Below are 22,241 nucleotides of genomic sequence, written 5' to 3' on the forward strand. Positions count from 1 at the left end.
AATGGCTAAATGAATAAAATTGATCTCAATAAAAATAAAATTTAATTTTTCTTCCTTAACGATTAATCGATTTTATTTTTGAAAAAATCGCGACTAATCGTAAAAGATCGATGCTGCCAACATCGATTATTTTGCAGCTCTAGTTAGTGGTATAATCCACCAATATTATCGATATCGATGTATCGAAGTTTGGACGCAATAAATAGAATATCTAAATAATAACATCTTATAATTTATTGAGATCAATTAGAACAATTCATATACATATGTACTTACATACATTAGAGCATGAGAAATATCGATGGCACTATCGATACTATCGATAGTTTTAAATTTTTGGAACTATCGATGGAATTATGGCCACCATCGATGATTCGCTCTTAGAACTGCACGTTAAAAGGAATACAGAAACTTGATAAGTGCAATTTTACTTTATAAATATTTATTTAATTAACATGATGTGTTGGTATTGACTGCGGCTGGAGTTGGAAAAAAAAGTGGACAGATCCCTCAAAAGTGAAAGTTAACATGTTTCAATGAGTTAGCCTTGTGATAGTAAAATGTGCGTTTTCCTTTTTATACCCTGTACCCGTAGGGTAAAAACAGTATATTAGGTTTGTGCAAAGTATGTAACATGCAGAAGGAACCATCTCCGACCCCATAAAGTATATATATTCTGAATCAGCATGACGAGAGAAATCGATCTAGTCATGTCCGTCCGTCCGTCTGTCCGTCTGGATGAACGCAAGGATCTCAGAAACTGTAAGAGCTAGAATAACCAAAGTCTGTATCCAGATTCTCCTAGGTCCGAGAAAGGAGGAATTTATTATTTTTTTTTTTTTAATTTTCCCCCTCTTCCCCGCCACAGAATTTTGCCAATAGCGTCCACATTTCAAATGCTACCTAAACCAAACTTTGCACACATAATTTATGTATAACTATCTACTGTTGTTTAAAAATTCTATTCAATTCTTTTATTAGCGAAAGAAATTCTCGCCAGTGCAACCCCCCCTCCCCCCCAAACTGCAGCAGCAATTTCGCTCTTCTTCTTCCTCTTTTTCCTGCTGCTATGGGCTCATATAACTCAGTGACGGAAGTTTACCTGGGTACAGGGTATTATACTGTCGGGCTTGCTCGACTGTAGCGTTCTCTCTTGTTATAATCTGTACATGAAATGTACAGGAGTATATTAGGTTTGCGGGAGCTGAAAAATGTAACAGGCAGAAGGAGGCGTGGCAGACCCCACAAAGTATATATATTCTTGATCAGCATGATGAGACGAGTCGATCTAGCCCTGTCTTTCTGTCTGTCCGTCCGTATGAACACCTGCATCTCAGAGACTATAAGAGATAGAGACATCAAATTTTGCACAAACATGCCTTATGTGTGTACTCTATTTCCATTCCACTATACTATATTCCACTCCACCCCACCCCCCCCCCCCCCGCGCAAATCGTAACTCCCGTAATTCCTGGAATTTTGAACTCAAATTTGGTAAATATCCCCAGTGTGTCTGTATGCCAAGTTTCACTATGATAGCCCGATTTAAAAAGAAGTTATGGCCATAAATATATGTTTTGCCCAAGCGCTGCCCGCAGCTGTTGTTGATGTTGATGCTGATGCTTTGGTTGAAAACATGTTCACACACACGAATAGACGCTCATAGACATTTACATAGACGCAATTGCTTTGTATTTGTGCAATTATACACCCTTTACGGGAGTTCGAATACCGAGAGAGGTAAAATCGATTACATTTTTTTAACATTTTCTTAATTTTTATAATTTTTTTAATTATTCTAAACATACATACATATATACAGAGTATTTCAAAGTCGGGACACCCGCCTTTAGCTTTCTTACTTGTTTTTTTTTTAAGAAACAGCAGTCTCTGAACCCAAAATGGGAAGCGCCACACAAAGAGAGAAACATTATGGAAACATTTAAAGGGAAAAAAGCCTTTACAACAAAATACGCTAACATGTACAAAAATGTATGTATGTATGTATCTTCTCAATAATTCATTCTGGTTAAAGCTTTGATGCGTTTGATTGCATTGGATGTGCAACCTTTCAGCATTGTACAGGATCGTGACTTAAAATATTTATGTCCTATACCAATTAAACAACAGTGTTCGATGGTCCACTGTACTATACAAACATATGCATATATGTATGCATGCATGGGTTTTGTTTTGTTTCTCTTTACTGTTTTAACCGTACGCAGGGAACCGTGTATGTACGTTTAGTCCGTCAAGGACGTACGCAGCTTTTTCCAAAGGGGGGCCAAAAAATTAAAATTTTGATTAAATAATGCATCGTGCAGCGTTGAAATAATAATTTATGCATATGATTAATAAAAAAAAATCGTCAACAAATTCAACTCAGTTTCATTTTAATGAAAAAAATCGCCATAATAATGACTTCATATTGCGACATTTTTTCTAGGGAAGCAACGGCCTCTTCCCACCTGCGTACGCCCTTGTAGTCCATTTTCCTAAATTGTTCGTTAATTTTTGTGATATCTTTAGTGTATAGAGTAAAGAAGAATTCGATTTTCATTCATTCGATTTTATTTTCAAAATAATTTTTGCAATTGGGTTTAGTTATGTTAAGTATGTACTACAAATTTGGAGACCGTCGAAAAAAAAAAAATATTACAACATATCGTATGAAAAAAAATAACGAAAACAAAAGTTATTAATGAAAACTAAACTAATGCTAAACAAAGAAAATAATTACATTTGAAAAAGTTAAATAGTTTTCAATTAATTAACATTTCTTGCCCTGTCCGTGCAAGACGAATGTACATATGTATATGTATATATGTGTACATACATTAGTGTCTCACCTTTTGTTTTGGCTATTTCAATCATGTGTGTGTGTATACTAAGTTGTCCCCAACTATTTGATATTCATTTCTACTTTCGTTTTGATCATTTACGCCTGTTAATTTCAAAGGCAAAATGCCAAAAGATTACAGTTACCGTCGCTAGGCAACGACTGCGTAAGCGATAGTAAAGCAGAAACCGAAAGCGGACCTACGCATATTCTGCTTCGCATTGCAGGCAGATGTACATATGTATGTTTTTATATGATTTGTTCTAATTGATCTCAATAAATTATAAGATGTTATTATTTAAATTTTCTGTTAATTGCATTCAAACTTCGATGGAATTATTGATTGTATCGACGGACTCAACTATTGATAGTTTTGATGCTCTAACACATAGAGCATCCGACACATGCCCATCTCAGCTGATCGCATATTTACAGCGACTTACCGTTTTAGTGTTAGCTAACAAAGCTACAAATGTATTCTGAACAAATCTAAGAGTCATTAATCGTTAAGCCTATTTTGTGAGTTTATTCATGCGGTTTACAAAAGCAGAAACACACCTTTTACATTCACAATAATCATATTTGGAATTGAAGACACAAATTAGTGTTGAATTAAAAAATTTAATACATACTTATATATGTATGTATGTACATATGTATGTATATAGGCGGATAACGCCTGCATGGAAAATTTAAATGTATGTACATATCAGCGTTGCCGAACGCTCCAATTTTGGCGGGACGTCCCGATTTATAAATCAAAATTAAATGTCCCGCGTCGGACTTTCCGGGGATAACTCGACCGTGCGTACAACGTGCTGAGGAAGCACACAGTTAAGTCAGGACTGGCAGTCCGCCCGGTGTGTAACGAAGATATGTACATATGTATGTATGTACGTATAACCATACATAGTACTTATTGTACTATATTTGCTATTTGGAAAATGAACTCTTTTAAAAAACTTTAGAGAGCGTCGATATCATATAGTAAATAAACTTATAATTATAAGCACATTTTACTTAGCCCAGCAAAGACGTGCAAGACCTGCTAGTGACTTATATTTCTTTTTAGGTGATTATTGCCCAAACATATTTATACTTTTTAAAAAGGTAATTGAATTACCTTTAATTTCGTATCAGCCTTGCACACGTTTCACAAACAATAATGCAAAAAATCAATTTAAATAAGTCAACCTTCATAACACACGAATTATTTTTGACCATTATTAATTGGTAGTTCCATGCACGGCACACCATCAACGCTTTGCACATCATTCTTGTGAAACCACCAGCAGATTAGCTTACGTAGCTGGGCGGTATCAACCGACATTCGATTAAGAAATTATTGGGCAATCGCCAATACATAGAAATGGTAAATGTAAATAGTCATAAGCTAGTTTTAAGCATGTTTATATATGTAATGTTTTATTGTATTACTTGAAAAAAAGTATAAATGCTTTGGAATTCCATTAATTAAAGATATTTGAGACGATGACCAATGCTAGACTGCTTAAACTGCTGCGGACGGTACGGCGAAAAGACGGCTGATTACACACGTACACGATGACGGCTTTGTGACGACGACTTCTGCTTCTCACGGCTGAACAATGACGACTGACTTCTGAACTGCAACTGACTCCTTTCTTCTTCTTCTCATCTATTTAAACGGCTAACTGCTGAGTGGTTGGGGATGCCAATTCATCCCATCAAGACCACACATATTCTTACATATATAAGCCATGAATTTTAAGAATAAAGTCAGTATGCAAGTTATCAACGAACGACCTGTTACTTTGTCAATACGGGAACAGGTGATCGTTTACCACGACAACTACCACGTTGAACTACATGCTTCCAAGGATTGCCAGCCGGTATCCTTGGTCACTGCAAGCACTCACCATCCAGGATCCTGGTGCAGCTCGCTATTAAGTACGAAAACTAAACCAAACGTCTGCGTCGTTTCACTCAAGCGCAACCAGGACAACCAGTTTTACTCGCATCTACTGGACCACGAGGGTCCACTGAAGCAGTAGGGCCACAAGTGCCTTTAATTAAACGGACCACGAGTGTCTACCCAAACATCAAAACCGGACCACGAGGATCCCGCCTTGTGGTCCTACCACAAGCGTCCTTTAACTTAAGCTCGTCCGGGCCACGATCATCCCGCCGATTCGCAATACCGCCCGTGTGGTCTTATTAAATTTTCTATTCCTTCCAGGCCAACGAGGAACTTTGTGCCTCTTCTACTTAACAGTTTCACTAGTGATTACGCCATGCACAATACTGCGAGTATTATGCTCTAATAATAATACTTTTTCATCTCAAGTGAGCTGTCTCTCCCCCCACTAAACTCTTCTATTTTCTATTCTACCTCCGGGAGAATCATTGATCACCACTGCTGTGAGTAGGGGCATAGCTTGCCGGACTGGCTAATAAATGTTCACCCAACGGGTCAGTGATTCTACACCTCTAGCTTTTAATTATATTTTATTATTGAGGTATTTTAATTTTAAATAAAATACACATTTTTTGCATGTTCACAAAAGGCATCTTGGACTAAATTTTGTGTTCTTAGGTCTTATAGTCTCCGAGATATAGGCGATTATACGAATGGAAAATCCCCCCATAGGAAGAAAGTGGGGGGAAAATAAAAAAAATTAATAAAACAAACTTGCACAGCGTACACACATAAGGCATCTTTGTGCAAACTTTGGTGTCTCTATCTCTTATAGTCTCTGAGATCCAGGTGTTCATACGGACGGACAGACAGGGCTAGATCGACTCGCCTTGTCATGCTGATCAAGAATATATATACTTTGTGGGGTCTGCCACGCCTCCTTCTGCCTGTTACATTATTCACCTCCCGCAAAGCTCTTAATTAAAATAAATCGGTAGAGGGCTGTATCGTATGAGTTGCATAGATTATCGAAGTTTGTACTGGCCGGAAGCTTAACCGAATATTGACCAGATCCAAACCGTGAACATCCTTTCTTAAAAATAGCTGCTCACTAAGCGTGTCGTCATCGGAAATGATCGAAGAAAGACCGCAGCAGCTATCTATTTCCCAGAATTATTTTACAATAACGGACAGCGAGTCAGCGCCTGATTACGAACTGGGCTCTTTTCTAAGTGTGGCTAATGCAGAATGCTTTGCTTTGTTACTTGAAAGAATTCCAGATACAATCCAGCCTAGTCTGGTCTTCTGTAGCCAAGAAGATCAAAAAACAGACCTGCATCTATGAGTAGATCGATACGTTAAGATTTGAAGAAAAGTGGGTTCCACTCTGTTGCGTTCAGTCGAAGTGTGGCTGATAGTTGGTAATTATGTGTGTTATAACAGCAGAAAATGTATCACGATAGCTGGCGTCTCGAGATTGTGCAAAAATGTCAACCGATTTATAGTGATGCTTGTGCGATATGGCTTAAGTTGGTCAGCAAGACAAGCAGTGACGAAGTTCAGCTGCAATGCATGGTACGAACATGTCCCAATAATTTTGGGTGCAAATGATTGCGGTGGCACGGCTTTCAGGGCTGCTGCTTCTGTTTGAAGCGAAGTGTTTAATACAAATGAGGACGACGAATGTGGCTGCGTGGCAATTGCAGGTGCAGGTCCATCATCCGACATCTCTCCTCAAAAAATTGCGATATGTCTGCCCATAATGTTCGTAGACTGCTTGCGGAACCTGACTCAACGACTGAAAGACCAAATATAGACCGCACGTGTGCCCGAAAATGAAGCAACTTGTTATCAAATCATTTTTTTAACAATTGTTACCGATAGCAGAGTTGTAGACAGCTCGTGGGAGCTGCAATTCAGGTAAGTGGGACTTGCGAGATGTTATCCTTAATAATGAGATTTGATCATCAATGCTTTGATGAACTGTTGTAGAGTTGGAGACTGTGGCCCTACCTAGAGCTGCCTAGAAAGCTTGGGTTTTACCTCGTTATATATTTGCTCGCCAATTCCAGCAGATCTAATTTCTCGAGAGTTGACTGCGCACGATTAAAATCAGTATTAATGCTTATGACGCTTTCTACACACACCTACAGGTCAAATGACTAAGCTCATCAGGCAAAATAGTTCATTGGCACAAATTGTTTGAATACTGCAGCAGTTTACGCCTCGTAAAAGTCAGTATCACTCAAATTTGGCTGTGTAGTGGCTACTTGTTTGTATAATACATAAATATATACGCGAGAGCTCTGCTAGTTCCAAAGCAGATTAAATTCGGCTCGCGGATTATTTAGAACAGCATCGTAAACAATTAGCCGGTCGGCAATGCTAACTATGATGGCGATAATGTAATTAACAGCGGAGACGTGAGGCTGTTAAATATGCACGTATTTATTTATTTGTTTGTGTTTTCCAATTACAGTTACGCTGCTGTACAGTTATGCAAAAGAAGAGTCGCGTGATTTATGTTACTGAAGGCGTCTTGCATGTACCGCTTATGCGAATAGGGTATAGCAGCAGAACGATTGCGCCAATGCGCATATACCGTACATACACATGGAAGTCGCCGTTTGTAAGTTGTATGTATGCGTGGTCTTTTCACCGAAATGTGCAAAGACGCTCGAAAAAAATGTACTTAATTTTACCGAATTGTAACCATTATGCGAAATTAATCCCCAAAACATCATGTCGGGGTCACCAATGTTTAGAGGAGACACTGGTTTGCGCCACCTTTAGCCCGATTATAATTACATAATTTGATTTAATTTAAATAATAGGCCACGCTACGTTTTTAACAATGTGTATTTTTGCGTAATTAAATAACGAGTGCTTCTGGCTGCCGCGACTGCAGCCTCAGATGCATGCGAAAAGTCAGAATGGATAATAGACAAATATTGAGTACATTGAGAGAATGTAATTAATATGAGTAAGCTTAGGTATTTGTTTACATATTTAGAGAATTTAACATTTTATTCAATATTCGTTAATTTTGAGCTTTCTGCTCCGAACATGCAGAAAAAAAGAACACTTCTGGATGTAGTTTTAGGTAGCGAGATCGACACAGATCAAATATTTCGGTTAGATTTTGAGCCATGCGTTTTTATAAACATCCTTTGTTGAAAGCAACGAATATCAATAAATTACAAACAATTAAGTTGTTTCATTCTTATGAACACTTTGTATGCTGCGGCACCATGGTTTGTTCATACCAGCAATGCGCCAAAACAAAAATTACACCGCATACATTAGTATATTTCATTCCCTATCATGTATCCGGGTAGTGAATGCAAAAAAAACTTGTGAGAGTAAAAAACATTACCAAATTTTAACGTTCAATTGAGTAATGAGCAGTGTTCGTAAAATGTGCTCACTACCCGCTGCTGCCCATAGCGAATACTGCCTCGGGTATTTGTGAGTCTCATACGACCCACGATCTCTGCCGGCAGAAGCAGAGAGTCGTACGAGCCGGCCTGTAGAAGCCGAGCGCTCGTTCGTGTCAGGCAAGAATATGTGTGATGTGTGAAATGTTTATGCTGGTATGCTTATGTGTTTATATTGCAAGGCGGAATGTGTGCGTTTCATCCCTTATTGCTTCACGCAGCTAATTTGTCTGCATTTGCATAGCCTTTTGCATACCTGATCCTATATTTCGAATGAATGTCTTTGGATTTTTTGGCTATAAGAAATAAATAGATCATTTGCAAATAAATAAACATGCGCCAATTAATTGTTGAAAAATGCAAAACAAATGTTAAGAAGCGCATCTGATCCCGCAAAAGAATGTTGCTTATTAAAAATTCAATTTATTTGCAACATTTTTTATAAAGTTATTTCGATTTTTTCGCAATTACGGGGACAACAAATTGTGATGTTCGAAAAATGTAATGTTCTATTTGGGCCAATGGGGCATCTCTACTGTGCGGTTGTTTAGGATGCTGTGTGCGAATGCTGGTGTTTTGAGTATACATTTAGTAATTTGCTAATTTTATAATATTTACGTAGGATATGCAAAATATGCAGATTGTTCAGAAAAACTATAAGGTTTATACTCCAATAAATATTTTTATTTGGAAAAATGTCTTTGTTAGTGTTTTTAATCAAAACTCCTAGCAAAGCAAACAAGATTTGAAACATGCCAAAAGCGATTACTGTGGCACCGAAAATTGGTTTTTAGGCGAAACTTGGGCGGAAGAGATTTCTGTGGCGCCCCAGAAATTGTTTTATTGTTATGGGAATAAACAGGTAGTAAAGTCCCATTAAATTACGTCAAGTTGCAATACCACGGATCTTTCGCTGGTTCATACAAATACATTTTACTCAAAAACTGGTCAAAACATTATTCTGAAATTGATTTTTACTTAACATGTAAAAGTCGTGTTTACAATTTCATTGCCAGCTGTGTTGCAGGGAATGCTATAGAATTCTTTCTGAGCTTCTGACCCCTGATTTTTGTTTTGGAATTCGGCATGCTCGAAATTTCCAAACAAAATTTTATTTTTTGTTGATAACGAAGCTAAGCAGTTACACAAAAGTACATAGAAAAAACTTTTGGTTGTCAATTTTCTTTGCAAACATTAATGCTGAAACCATTTTGGTTAACTGTCAAAGCGAATTTTTTGCAGTGTACTCAATCTTTTGTTTGGTCACACTGCACAATTTGTTTGGAGCAGCTGTTTACAAAATATATACTATCGATTTAATTGATACTATCGTTGATAACTAACTACCCTAGGAAACATCTCCTTTTTTGTGTTCTAAGAATCAAGAAATTTATTCTAATTTAAAAGATGAATATTTCTAGATTTCGTAGTTGTCAATACGGCTACATTTTGTTGAAGAATGTGTTGAAAACCTCTGCTCCACAGAGGCAAAGCCATGTGTAAGTATCTGATCATGTATACAATAATAATTACATAAGAAATGGTCTTTACAGTGTTTCATATCGGGTCCCACCGCCGCCCCATTCAAAAGCAACTAAAGTTGGTGCTGTCGCGGTAGGTGGAGCAATGTGGTGGTGGGTAATCTGGCATTTATGGCATGAACCGGATCATATAACGGTATGCTTTTTTTATATAGGATTGTAAACATTTACAGGCGTTTGTTTCCTACAGGGTGAATTTGACTACCCAAGCCCATCGAAATGGAGTAATTCGGAACTAGGAATACCGCGGGACAATAACTGAAATGTGCATTAAATAATAATAATAAGTAATATGTATTATATAATTTATTAATATAATACTGAATGATGTCAATGAATGCACAGTTTAAACGGTAAAAGCTAGAAAGTTTAAATTTGGGCATGTAGTATCTTTTTACAGTTTGACAAATAGGCATGTATTTGAAACGTCCATTACCAAAAGGTACGCGTCCGGCTGAGAGGTTATCTTTAACATGAGGTTCGCGTTCAGCCAAGAGAGGCATAAATTCGAATTTCTCGAAAAAAGGAGTCCGGTCAAGAGAGGCGAGCTTGCTCTAAAAAGTACACCAAAACGATTGTTCTAGAAAAAGTGTCCGCCTAGGAAGGGTGTCCGGTTAAAAGAGGTGTCCGTTAAGGGAGTTTTCACTGTATATACTTTGTGGGGTCTGCTACGCATCTTGTATGTTACATACATTCGCACAAAACCAGTATAGCCTTTTACCCTTTGGGTACAGGCTAGAGATGGGCATGGGCCGGCTATTTTCGGCCCGACACGACCACGAAATGAACCTTTGGAAACACGGAAGCGCACGCACGACGAAAGTATTTCTAAACACGAACATGTCATTAAATGTAAAAACGAAAAATATATCCATATTAAGCACTTTAAATTTGTATTAGCTCATCTATATTTGAGGTAAGAGGCCGATCTCATCGCTTATTTAAAATTTCTCCAGAAGCGAAAAAAAACTCGCGCACTTGTTTCAAAAACAGTCAAGGATATTGACTAAGTATGTATATGTCTTGATATATGCCTTAGCAATTCCAAATTTTTTTTTAGCTTTTTTCCAGTTCTTGAACACACAAATTCCTGGATCAATAGCAGTACATATATAGTTATATATTTCAAATTCTATTTTTGACACACCCTGAAATTTTTTTTCCCATTATTAGTGTTCAATAATTAACAAAAGTCGTGTTAAATATTTTTATATCCTGTACCCGTAGAGTAAAAAGGGTATATTAGGTTTGTGCAAAGTATGTAACATGCAGAAGGAAGCATCTCTGACCCCATAAAGTATATACATATATTCTGAATCAGTATGACGAGAGAAATCGATCTAGACATGGTCTTCCGTCCGTCTGGATGAACGCAAGTATCTCTGAAACTATAAAAGCTGGAAAAACAAAAGGTGGTACCCAGATTCTCCGAGTCCGAGAAAGGACGAGTTTATTTATTTTTTTTAAATTTTCCCCCTTCCTCCTTTATATATAATTATCTACTGTTGTTATCCTATTCGGTCAATTCTAAGAAAATATTAGCGAAACAAATTCTCTACAGTAGAACCCCCCCCCCCCCCCCCCCCCCCCCCCCCAACTGCAGAAACAAGTTCACTCCCAAGGGCGTTGGCAGGGGGGCCGTTGCCCCCCTACAACAAACTTTGCCATATAAAGTCGACCACACACGTTCATTATTATAACGCACTATTTCGCCTTAAAATGGATCTGAGTTGGATTTGTTAAAGTTTTTTCATTGATCATATGCATACGTTTTTTTTTAAATGCATCCTTTATTTAATCAAAATTGTAATTTTTTTTGCAATTATTTAAACAAATTAAGTACTGTTATAAGCCAATTTTTGATCATTTCTAACAAATACAACAAAAATAGTAAATGGTTCATATAATTACAATTGTCTTGCCACTCAATGTTTAGAACTGAAGAGCGGACAGTAGCGACAGTAACTGATACGCTCCTATCGAGATATCAAGGCAGATAGCAATATGAGTGAAGAACAGGTAGAAAATCTGGAGGCCCAAATGCGTAAGTGCCTTGAATATTAAGCACAATTTCGATAATTGATAAAGGCATTATGAAGTTATTGCTATTTGAAATAAAATGAGGGGACCAGCAAGAGCACTACTGCATCGGTCCCAGGGCTGTCGTCAAAACAGCCAACAAGAAAATGAAATAAATTTCCACCAAAGGAGCCCATTCGATCAAAAAGGCCAAAAGGAAAACAAGAAAGCAATGCTAAAGTCGAGCGAGATCAACTCTTAAATACCCTGTACCTCCCACCAAAACGAAAAAAAAAATTAAATGAATTTTAAAATTATATTAATTAAATTATTTAATTAAATTAACAAGTAAAAAAGCTAAAGTCGGGTGTCCCGACTTTGAAATACTCTGTACATATGTTTACAATAATTATAGAAAATAAAAAAAATTAAGAAAATAAAAAAAAATTCAATGATCGATTTTAACTTTCTCGGTATTCGAACTCACGTAAAGGGTGTATAATTGCACATTTATATAGCAATTGCGTCTGTGTGAGTGTATGTATGCTTATGCGTATCTATTCGTGTCTGTGTAAGCATTTTCGCAGTCAACCAAACAGCAACATCAACAACAGCCGCGGGCAGCGCTTGAGCAGCGCTGCAGCAGCAAATATATTTATGGCTATAACTTCTTGGTAAATCGGTCTATCATAGTGAAACTTGGCATACGGACACATAATTACTAACTGGGGGCATTTGCAAAATTTTAGTTCGAAATTCCAAGAATTACGGGAGTTAGAGAAAATTTGCATTTTCTGCGTATTCACATAAGGCATCTTGGACTAAAATTTGGTGTTCCTAGGTCTTATAGTCTCCGAGATATAGGCGATTATACGAATGGAAAATCGGGAAAACCCCCATAGGGGGGAAGTGGGGGGGAAAATCAAAAAAATAAAACAAACTCGTATAGAATACACACATAACGCATCTTTGTGCAAAATTTGGTGTCTCTATCTCTTATAGTCTCTGAGATCCAGGTGTTCATACGGACGGACAGACAGACAGACAGGGCTAGATCGACTCGTCTTGTCACGCTGATCAAGAATATATATACTTTGTGGGGTCTGCCACGCCTCCTTCTGCCTGTTACATTTTTCAGCTCCCGCAAACCTAATATACTCTTGTACATTTCATGTACAGAGTATAAAAAGCTAAAGTCGGGTGTCCCGACTTTGAAATAATTAAGAAAATAAAAAAAAAATTTGATCGATTTTACCTCTCTCGTTATTCGAACTCACGTAAAGGGTTTATAATTGCACATTTACATAGCAATTGCGTCTGTGTGAGTGTATGTATGCCTATGCGCAGCTATTCGTGTCTGTGTAAGCATTTTCGCAGTCAACCAAACAGCAACATCAACAACAGCCGCGGGCAGCGCTTGAGCAGCGCTGCAGCAGCAAATATATTTATGGCTATAACTTCTTGTTAAATCGGTCTATCATAGTGAAACTTGGCACACGGACACATAAAAACTAACTGGGGGCATTTGCAAAATTTTAGTGCGAAATTCCAAGAATAACGGGAGTTACGATTTGCGGGGTAGAGGGGGGAGGGAGGGAAACTCCAAAATATACATTTTCTGCGTATTCACATAAGGCATCTGGGACTAAAATTTGGTGTTCCTAGGTCTTATAGTCTCCGAGATATAAGCGATTATACGAATGGAAAATCGGGAAAACCCCCATAGGGGGGAAGTGGGGGGGAAAATCAAAAAAATAAAACAAACTCGTATAGTGTACACACATAAGGCATCTTTGTGCAAAATTTGGTGTCTCTAGCTCTTATAGTCTCTGAGATCTAGGTGATCATACGGACGGACAGACAGACAGGGCTAAATCGACTCGTCTTGTCATGCTGATCAAGAATATATATACTTTGTGGGGTCTGCCACGCCTACTTCTGCCTGTTACATTTTTCAGCTCGCGCAAACCTAATATACTCTTGTACATTTCAGTCAAAAACTGGATAAGCAAGCAGAACGTGTCCTTATTGGAGTGGCCCCCTTACTCTCCTGATCTCAATGTAATTGAGAATGTATGGGGATGGCTTACACGTAAAGTGTACGCATCTGGAAGACAGTTTGCAGACGTCCAATCATTAACAGAAGCCATAGAAAGCGCCTGGAGCGAAATTTCATTAGACTATATAAAGTCCTTATATGATTCCCTTCCTCATCGAATCTACGAGGTTATTTCCAATAAAGGCGGTTACACACATTATTAATAAAGCCAATATTAATATAATAAAAAAAACTGTAAGCTCATTTTTTAATTAGTTTGCAACATATAGAATGTTAAAGTTTTTGTCCCTATTCAAGTGCATGGCAAAAACTGTGTGTTTTTAGCATAGCCAAAAGCAAAACAGTGATAATTCATAACTGTTAATCATTAAAAGCTAACTGTAAATTTGTACAGTTCCCTGATGCTGCATTCTAAGTGAAACACCAAAGCATTTAAAGGCAGCCCTTTCCCCAAAATAGAAAAACATAATACAAATGCTAGAAAATCTTGTCCCTATTCAAGTGCATGGCAGTGTACATCAGAATCGTGTCTCTGCGTGTTTATATGCGTGTGTGTATGAACCAAAGCAGGTACAACGACAACAGCTGCCGGCAGCGCTGCAAGCAGAGCATGGGCAGCGATTTTATTTATGGCTATAACTTTCTTCATAATTGACCTATCATGATGACACATGGCACACGGACAAATAACCACAAATGGATGTATATGCTAAATTTAGTTCAATATTCCAAGAATTACGAGTAATGAAAAACACGAATTGCGGGGGAGTGGGGGGTGTATCAGAAGAAAAAACACAAACTCGATCTGCCTAGGGCTTAGGGGAACCTGAATGTCAAATTTGGTTATTCTAGCTATTGCACTTGCTGAGATCTTTGCGCTCATACAGACGGACTGACGGACATAGCTATATCGACTCGACTTGTCATCCTGATCAATAATATATATACTTTGTGGGGTCTCAGTGTGTTACATTCGCACAAAACTAGTATAGCCTTTTACCCTTTGGGTAGAGGCTTTAACCAGGGATAGTCAAAGGCAGGTAGTTCAAAGCAACGCTTTCGCAATCAAAAAAAATCATAGGGAGAGCCGAAGTATACAAGTATACTTAATCGTGTTTTAGACAGCCAACTCAGTCACCACAAAATCACAAATATCCGAATTATGGCGAACAATCAATGCCGCGCTTTCGGTGATGAAGTCATTTTCTGCAGAAGCAAAAAAATGAAAACAATAAAATCCGATCACAATCTGAAGCAGCAGTGCTTGATGACGATTTGTCTGAAGCTGAAAGTTGTAATTTTTTAAGGGTAACTACCTTCTTCCGCACATCACACGTTTAGAAGCGGGGCAGACTATTTAGCTCATTATTGAAACAGGAGCGTCAAAAAACTATATGAAACCGCTTTCTGTATTGCAATACTTTTTGCCCGTTGACAGCCCATTTCAAGTAAAATCAATACATGAGCACACGAAAATTGAGCAGAAATGCAGAAATTCACATGAAACATATTTTTATACCCTGTACCCGTAGGGTAAATAGGGTATATTAGGTTTGTGCAAAGTATGTAACAGGCAGGAGGAAGCGTCTCCGACCCCATAAAGTATATACATATATTCTGAATCAGCATGACGAGAGAAATCGATCTAGACATGTCCGTCCGTCTGTCTGTTGGTATCCCGATTCTCCTAGGTCCGAGAAAGGACAGTTTATTTTATTTTTTGGAATTCCACCCATATAACTCAGTGACGGCTTGCTCGAGCGTTTTGTTTTAAGTTGTATATAGTAAAATCTTAAAGAATTTGACGCCGTAATTGGCCTGGACCTGAACCGATTCATTTCTCTAACTGCCAAAATGTACATTTTGTCCAAATCGATGATCCGGATGTTCCCACCGTAGTCAAAAAATTATTTAATAAAATGATTGACCAAACAGCTAAGGCATTTGCAGAAGTTAAAGAGCCACTATTCGGACAGATGGTGAACCTGTGTACTCCAAATTGTATCCATACCTAATGGGTGTGTTTTCAACGCAGAGGTCGAACATCTTCTAGCGAATGGTATCATAAGACCATCTAAATTACCTTATAACAATCCTATATGGGTCGTCGACCAAAGGTTGTTGACGAATCGGGGCATAAATGAAAAGTTTGGTAATCGAATTCCCTAAACTAAATCAAAAACAAGTGTAGAAGCTAAAGTCGGTTGTCTCGACTTTTAAATACTCTGTACATATGTTAAGCATAATTTTAGAAATTTAAAAAAATTAAGAAAATTGTCAAAAAGTATTAAAAACAAGTAAAAAAGCTAAAGTCGGGTGTCCCGACTTTAAAATACTCTGTACATATGTTTACAATAATTATAGAAAATAAAAAAATTAAGAAAATTAAAAAAAAAATGTTATCGATTTTACCTTTCTCGGTATTCGAACTCACGTAAAGGGTGTATAATTGCATATTTACATAGCGATTGCGTCTGTGTGAGTGTGTGTATGCCTATGCGGATCTATTCGTGTCTATGTAAACATGTTAGCAGTCAACCAAACAGCAACATCAACAACAGCCGCGGGCAGCGCTGCAGCAGCAAATATATTTATGACTATAACTTCTTGTTAAATCGGTCTATCATGATGAAACCTGGCATACGGACACATAATTACTACTAATTACTGGGGGTATTTCCCGAATTTAAGTTCGAAATTCCAAGAATTACGGGAATTAGAGAAAATCGCGATTTGCATGGGAGAGGGGGGAGGGAGGGAAATTCCAAAATATACATTTCTGCGTATGCACATAAGGCATCATGGTCTAAAATTTGGTGTTCCTAGGTTTTATAGTCTCCGAGATATAGGCGAAAGGGGTTACGTAAAAAGCGGGGGGGGGGGGGGGGGGGGGGGGGGAATCAAAAAACTTAAACAAACTCGTATAGCGTACACACATAAGGCATCTTTGTGCAAAATTTGGTGTCTCTATCTCTTATAGTCTCTAAAATCCAGGTGTTCATACGGACGGACCGACAGGGCTAGATCGACTCGTCTCGTCATGCTGATCAAGAATATATATACTTTGTGGGGTCTGCCACGCCTCCTTCTGCCTGTTACATTTCTTAGCTCCCGCAAACCTAATATACTTCTGTACATTTCATGTACAGAGTATAAAAACTTTTGATAATTTTACGCTATGTAAAGCGGTACAAATGCACACTAACATACGAATTGCGTCTATGTGTGGCTATGCATGTCTCGTGTGCCTAGCAAGCAGCATAGCAACAACAGCTGCGGGCAGTGCTTGGGCAAGATAACGTATATGGCTATAACTGTTAAATCGTCCTATCATAATGAAACTTGGCATACGAACTCATAATCACCAACTGGAAGGATTTTCAATGAAGAATTCCAAAAAATACGGGAGTTATGAAAAGTCAGTGATTGCCGTGGAGAGGGGGGAGGGAGGGTAATTCCAAAAATTCTCTAAAGCATCTGGAACTAAAATTTGGTGTCCCAGGTCTCATAGTCTCCGATATACTTGTATAGGTTATACGAACGGGGAGGTGGGGAGAGAATAAAAAAAGACAAAATTTCACAGCGTACACACAAGGCATCTTTATGCAAAATATGAAATCCAGGTGTTCATACGGGCGAACGGACGGACAGACAGACAGGGCTAGATCGACTCGTCTTTTCGTGCTGATCAAGAATTTGTATACTTTATGGGGTCTGCCTCGCCTCCTTCTGCCTGTTACATTTTTCAGCTTGCGCAAACCTAATATACTTTTGTATATTTCATGTACAGAGTATAAACAACAGGCATGAGAGTCTCCCAAGAAAAATCTTAGTTATTTAAAAAGAGCGTAGAGTGTTTGGGATTTACTGTGAGTAGGAGTGCAATACGAACATCACTTGTAAAGGTTCAGGCTTGTAAAGATTTACAACCTTCAAAACTGTTCGCTCTCAGATCATTTTTGGGGTTAGAAAGTTACTACAGGTGTTTTAAAGCAGGATTTGACACTATCGCAATACTCCTAACAGACGTCTTAAAGGGAGAAAAATTACCGCTAATCATTCAAGAAAGAAGGAACGGTTTGTGCACGGTTTGTTCCGCAAAAATTGACTGACGACCAATCGACGCTTGTGAACGATTATTTGGTCAAAAATCACATTTTAACCATTAACCAATCACCTGATATGGCACCGTGCGACTTCTACCTTTTCGGAAAAATGCATTTGCCCATGAAAAGAAAGTGTTATGCAGACGCAGAGGCCATTCAAAGGCTTGCACCGGCAAACTGGCGGCCATACCGGCCATTGAGCTAAAACACTCGTTCGACATGCTTTTGGAGCGTGCAAAAAACTGTATTGAAGCAGAATATTTTGAATATTATTTTGAATAAAATAAATTGATTTTGCCGAAAAAAACATTTGTTCTGTTTTTTTTTTAAAGTCCTGTTTACTTTGGAACACACCTTGTATAATCACTAACTGGGTGTGACTACCAAATTTTAGTTAAAATTCCAAGAATTACGGGAGTTATAGGAAATCGTGAATACGGGGGAATTGGGTGGGGGGGGGGTTCTGGGTGCATCAGAAAAAATGAACAAACTCGTCCTTTCTCGGGCTCAGAAGAATCTGGATACCAAGTTTGGCTATTCTGGCTCTTATAGTTTCTGAGATCCTTGCGTTCATACAGACAGACGGGCATGGCTTTATCGACTCGGCTTGTCATCCTGATCAAGAATATATATACCTTGTGAGGTCTGCCACAACTTCTTCTGTGTGTTCCATATACACTCGCACAAAAGTAATACACCCTTTTACCCTTTGGGTATAGGGTATGAAAAGAAATACATTCCTTATTATGTCAAATAAAAATAGTTATACAATTTTAATTTATATTAATTTTTTACCTTTAAGAATTTGAGTTCCTTTTTTTAAGAAATAAAATCATGCTATTAGGGGTGCCAGAGGAAATTCCGATGGTTTCGGCTACAGTTGTTTTTAAAAACTCCCAAAAAACACGTCGGTCCCACAGATCTTGGAAAGATTTCATTTTTTCGAACTTTCCCTCCAAGCCAGCTGTGAGGAACAACTGACATTTGACTGACTAATTGTTTTTAAATTCTGTAACGCACTAAGTTAAATAAAAAACAAGTATGCCATTTGCATAAAAATTAGCTCGCGCCAACTTGCGGAAACGCCAACAATTATTGAAAAATTACAACGCCAATGTTTGAGAAGCGCATCTGATCCCATTAAAAAACTATATAAACTATTATTAAAAATTAAATTTATTAGTAAAATTTATTATAACATCATTTGGAATCCTCGCGATGTCCATAAATTGGACTAAAATTGCGTCCAGTTGTGACGATCTATGCTTACCCTTGTAAAAAACTAACATTTTAAATTGAATTCAGAAAGTACAAAAATGTACTTACATTTTGTTTTCCTGGTTCGTACTTGTATTGTAAATTTAAATGTTAGTTTTCGATAACAAGCAGACCTGCCCAATCGGCGACACACAATTTTCACACACACTTGTTATATTAGGTTTGCTCGAGCTGAAAAATGTATCAGGCAAACGGAGGCGTGGCAGGCCCCAAAAAGTATACATATTCTTGATCAGCATGACAAGACGAGTCGATCTATGTCTGTCTGTCCGTATGAACACCTGGATCTCAGAGACTATAAGAGCAAGAGACACAAAATTTTGCATAATAATGCCTTATGTGTGTACGCAGTGCAAGTTTGTTTTATTTTCTGGATTTTCTCCCCGCATCCACCCTATGGGGGTTATCCCGATTTTCCATTTGTATAATCGCCTATATCTCCATGGCCATAAATATATTTGCTGCCCAAGCGCTACCGGCAGCTGTTGTTGATGCTGTAGCTTTGGTTGACTGCAAACATGCTCACACAGACGTGAATAGACACTCACATAGACACAATTTCTTTGTATATGTGTAATAATACACCCTTTACGTGAGTTCGAATGCCGAGAGAGGTGAAATCGATAGACAATTTTTTTTTAATTTTCTTATTTTTTTAATTTCTAGAATTATTCTAAACATATGTACAGAGTATATTAAAGTCGGGACACCCATCTTTAGCTTTCTTACTTGTTTTTTATACTCTGCACATGAAATGTACAAGAGTATATTAGGTTTGCGGGAGCTGAAAAATGTAACAGGCAGAAGGAGGCGTGGCAGACCCCACAAAGTATATATATTCTTGATCAGCATGACGAGACGAGTCGATCTAGCCCTGCCTGTCTGTCTGTCCGTCTGTCCGTCTGTCCGTCCGTATGAACACCTGGATCTCAGAGACTATAAGAGATAGAGACACCAAATTTTGCACAAAGATGCGTTATGTGTGTATTCTATACGAGTTTGTTTTATTTTTTTGATTTTCCCCCCCACTTCCCCCCTATGGGGGTTTTCCCGATTTTCCATTCGTATAGTCGCCTATATCTCGGAGACTATAAGACCTAGGAACACCAAATTTTAGTCCCAGATGCCTTATGTGAATACGCAGAAAATGTTTATTTTGGAATTCCCCTCCCTCCCCCCTCTACACCGCAAATCGTAACTCCCGTAATTCTTGGAATTTCGAACTAAAATTTTGGAAATACCCCCAGTTGGTTATTATGTGTCCGTATGCCAAATTTCATTATGATAGACCGATTTAACAAGAAGTTATAGCCATAAATATATTTGCTGATGCAGCGCTGCTGCAGCGCTGCTCAAGCGCTGCCCGCGGCTGTTGTTGATGTTGCTGTTTGGTTGACTGCGAAAATGCTTACACAGACACGAATAGATGCGCATAGGCATACATACACACACACAGACGCAATTGCTATGTAAATGTGCAATTATACACCCTTTACGTGAGTTCGAATACCGAGAGAGGTAAAATCGATCCAATTTTTTTTTATTTTTTTTATTTTCTATAATTATTGTAAACATATGTACAGAGTATTTCAAAGTCGGGACACCCGACTTTAGCTTTTTTACTTGTTTAATACAGAGTTATTTGGTACTTATTTGAAACAAGAATTTCGTATGACTCACGACTTTAGACTGTGAATGTGATGTTCGAAAAATGTAATGTTCTATTTGGGCATTTCTATTGTGCGGTTGTTTTGGATGCTGTGTGTGAATGCTAGTGTTTTAACATACATTTATACATTTAGGCATTTGCTAATTTAATAATATTGTTGGGTCACACTAGCCACACTCGCAGTTAAATAACGTTGTAATTTCTAAACCCTATTATAATAGCATACTTGTCAATATCTATTGGAAATATTCTCATGTCATAATCAGTCAATTAACTCTCGCAACTGCAAATATCACTTCTCTCTTTGTTATTTTATACTTCCTACATTCTTACATTTAAAATCACCACACTGTAATTTGAACTCGAATGCATCAGATAGATAGAAGATACCAATAAACAGTTTGTAATCAACTTTTGAAGAAGAACCACTGACTATCGCGTATTATTTGGTTATATGTCAATTGCATTTTAATTTGTGTTCAAATTAATTCACATACCGCCCAGACCTGAAGTTTCATGTTGACAAGGAAAACGGCGCCCAACGTGGGTCTTGTGTGTGAATTCGCATTGTTCGTCGCTTCGATCTCGCTGCAGTTGCTGTACACACGCACACAGCTAATTGCCGGAATAATCACTTATCGCTGTTGGAAGTACGCCCTTCGTCGTTTAGTTCGTTGTTGCTGACTTCGAGTTGTTGGAAGTGCGGCACGACTTAATTCGCCTTGCTGCTGCTTTCGTCCGCAGGCACACACATTATTTATCGAAGACTGCATTCCTCGCTGTTGGAAGTGCACCGTTACTTCATTCTTGTTCCCTTTGCTGGTGCCTTCGCTAATCGTCACTTGGACCATAGTTGGTTACTGCATTGCTTGTTGTTGGAAACTACTTTGCTCTCGTTCTCCTTGCTGCTGCCTTCGTTTGACAGAAGACTAATGATGCGTCTTCTGTCAAACGAAGGCAGCAGCAAGGAGAACGAGAGCAAAGTAGTTTCCAACAACAAGCAATGCAGTAACCAACTATGGTCCAAGTGACGATCATTAGAATTTACATCGTTTACATTGTTGTTTCGTCGGTAAACGAATAATCGCTATAAAATTCGTCACATCGTCGCATATTTAATTCGTCGCTATCAGCTGCGTTGGTGTATTGGCTCTAAAGCCAATAGAGGTAATATTAAACGTAATATATCTCGTAATATATTCTCTTTGGTTGAAATAAAGGATGAATGTAAACCTAAGCTGTCCAATGATGAATTGCAATGTCGCTTGAGCATTTTAGAGTCGTATTTTAAAATGGCTTTAACTGTGCAAACTGATATTGAAAACTTGGACCCTACCGACAATGGTCGCGCAGATATGGAAGACACAACACAAATTAAGCTGTGCATTAAGGAACA

The 22,241-nt window shown here is 38.1% G+C and overlaps 1 protein-coding gene across 2 annotated transcripts; it reads left to right on the forward strand.

Moving 5' to 3' along the window:
* The first annotated feature begins 9,518 nt into the window (after window positions 1-9,518).
* On the forward strand, window positions 9,519-10,073 carry LOC115628097 (NADH dehydrogenase [ubiquinone] 1 beta subcomplex subunit 2, mitochondrial-like). Of its 2 annotated transcripts, none has more exons than XM_030524079.1 (3): window positions 9,519-9,672; window positions 9,727-9,807; window positions 9,870-10,012. In XM_030524079.1, exons 1-3 carry the CDS (start codon window positions 9,581-9,583, stop codon window positions 9,907-9,909), a joined length of 213 nt encoding a protein of 70 aa, XP_030379939.1. In that variant the 5' UTR covers window positions 9,519-9,580; the 3' UTR covers window positions 9,910-10,012. The 2 variants fall into 2 exon arrangements, with proteins under 2 accessions (XP_030379939.1, XP_030379938.1); XM_030524078.1 differs by having other exon boundaries at window positions 9,521-9,672; window positions 9,727-9,850; window positions 9,905-10,073.
* The last annotated feature ends 12,168 nt before the right edge of the window (window positions 10,074-22,241 follow it).

This window comes from Scaptodrosophila lebanonensis, unplaced genomic scaffold (genome assembly GCF_003285725.1).
Source record: "Scaptodrosophila lebanonensis strain 11010-0011.00,11010-0021.00 unplaced genomic scaffold, SlebRS2 tig00000101-arrow-pilon, whole genome shotgun sequence".
Taxonomy (NCBI): Eukaryota; Metazoa; Arthropoda; class Insecta; order Diptera; family Drosophilidae; genus Scaptodrosophila; species Scaptodrosophila lebanonensis.

What these genes read in the sequence shown, in the direction of transcription:
- LOC115628097 (XM_030524078.1), top strand. Translation starts at nt 9,581, where the DNA reads ATGAATATTTCTAGATTTCGTAGTTGTCAATACGGCTACATTTTGTTG. An exon ending in CCACAGAGGCAAAGCCATGT is followed by an intron (nt 9,673 to 9,726) that starts GTAAGTATCTGA and finishes TGGTCTTTACAG; the next exon opens with TGTTTCATATCGGGTCCCAC. An exon ending in ATGAACCGGATCATATAACG is followed by an intron (nt 9,851 to 9,904) that starts GTATGCTTTTTT and finishes TGTTTCCTACAG; the next exon opens with GGTGAATTTGACTACCCAAG.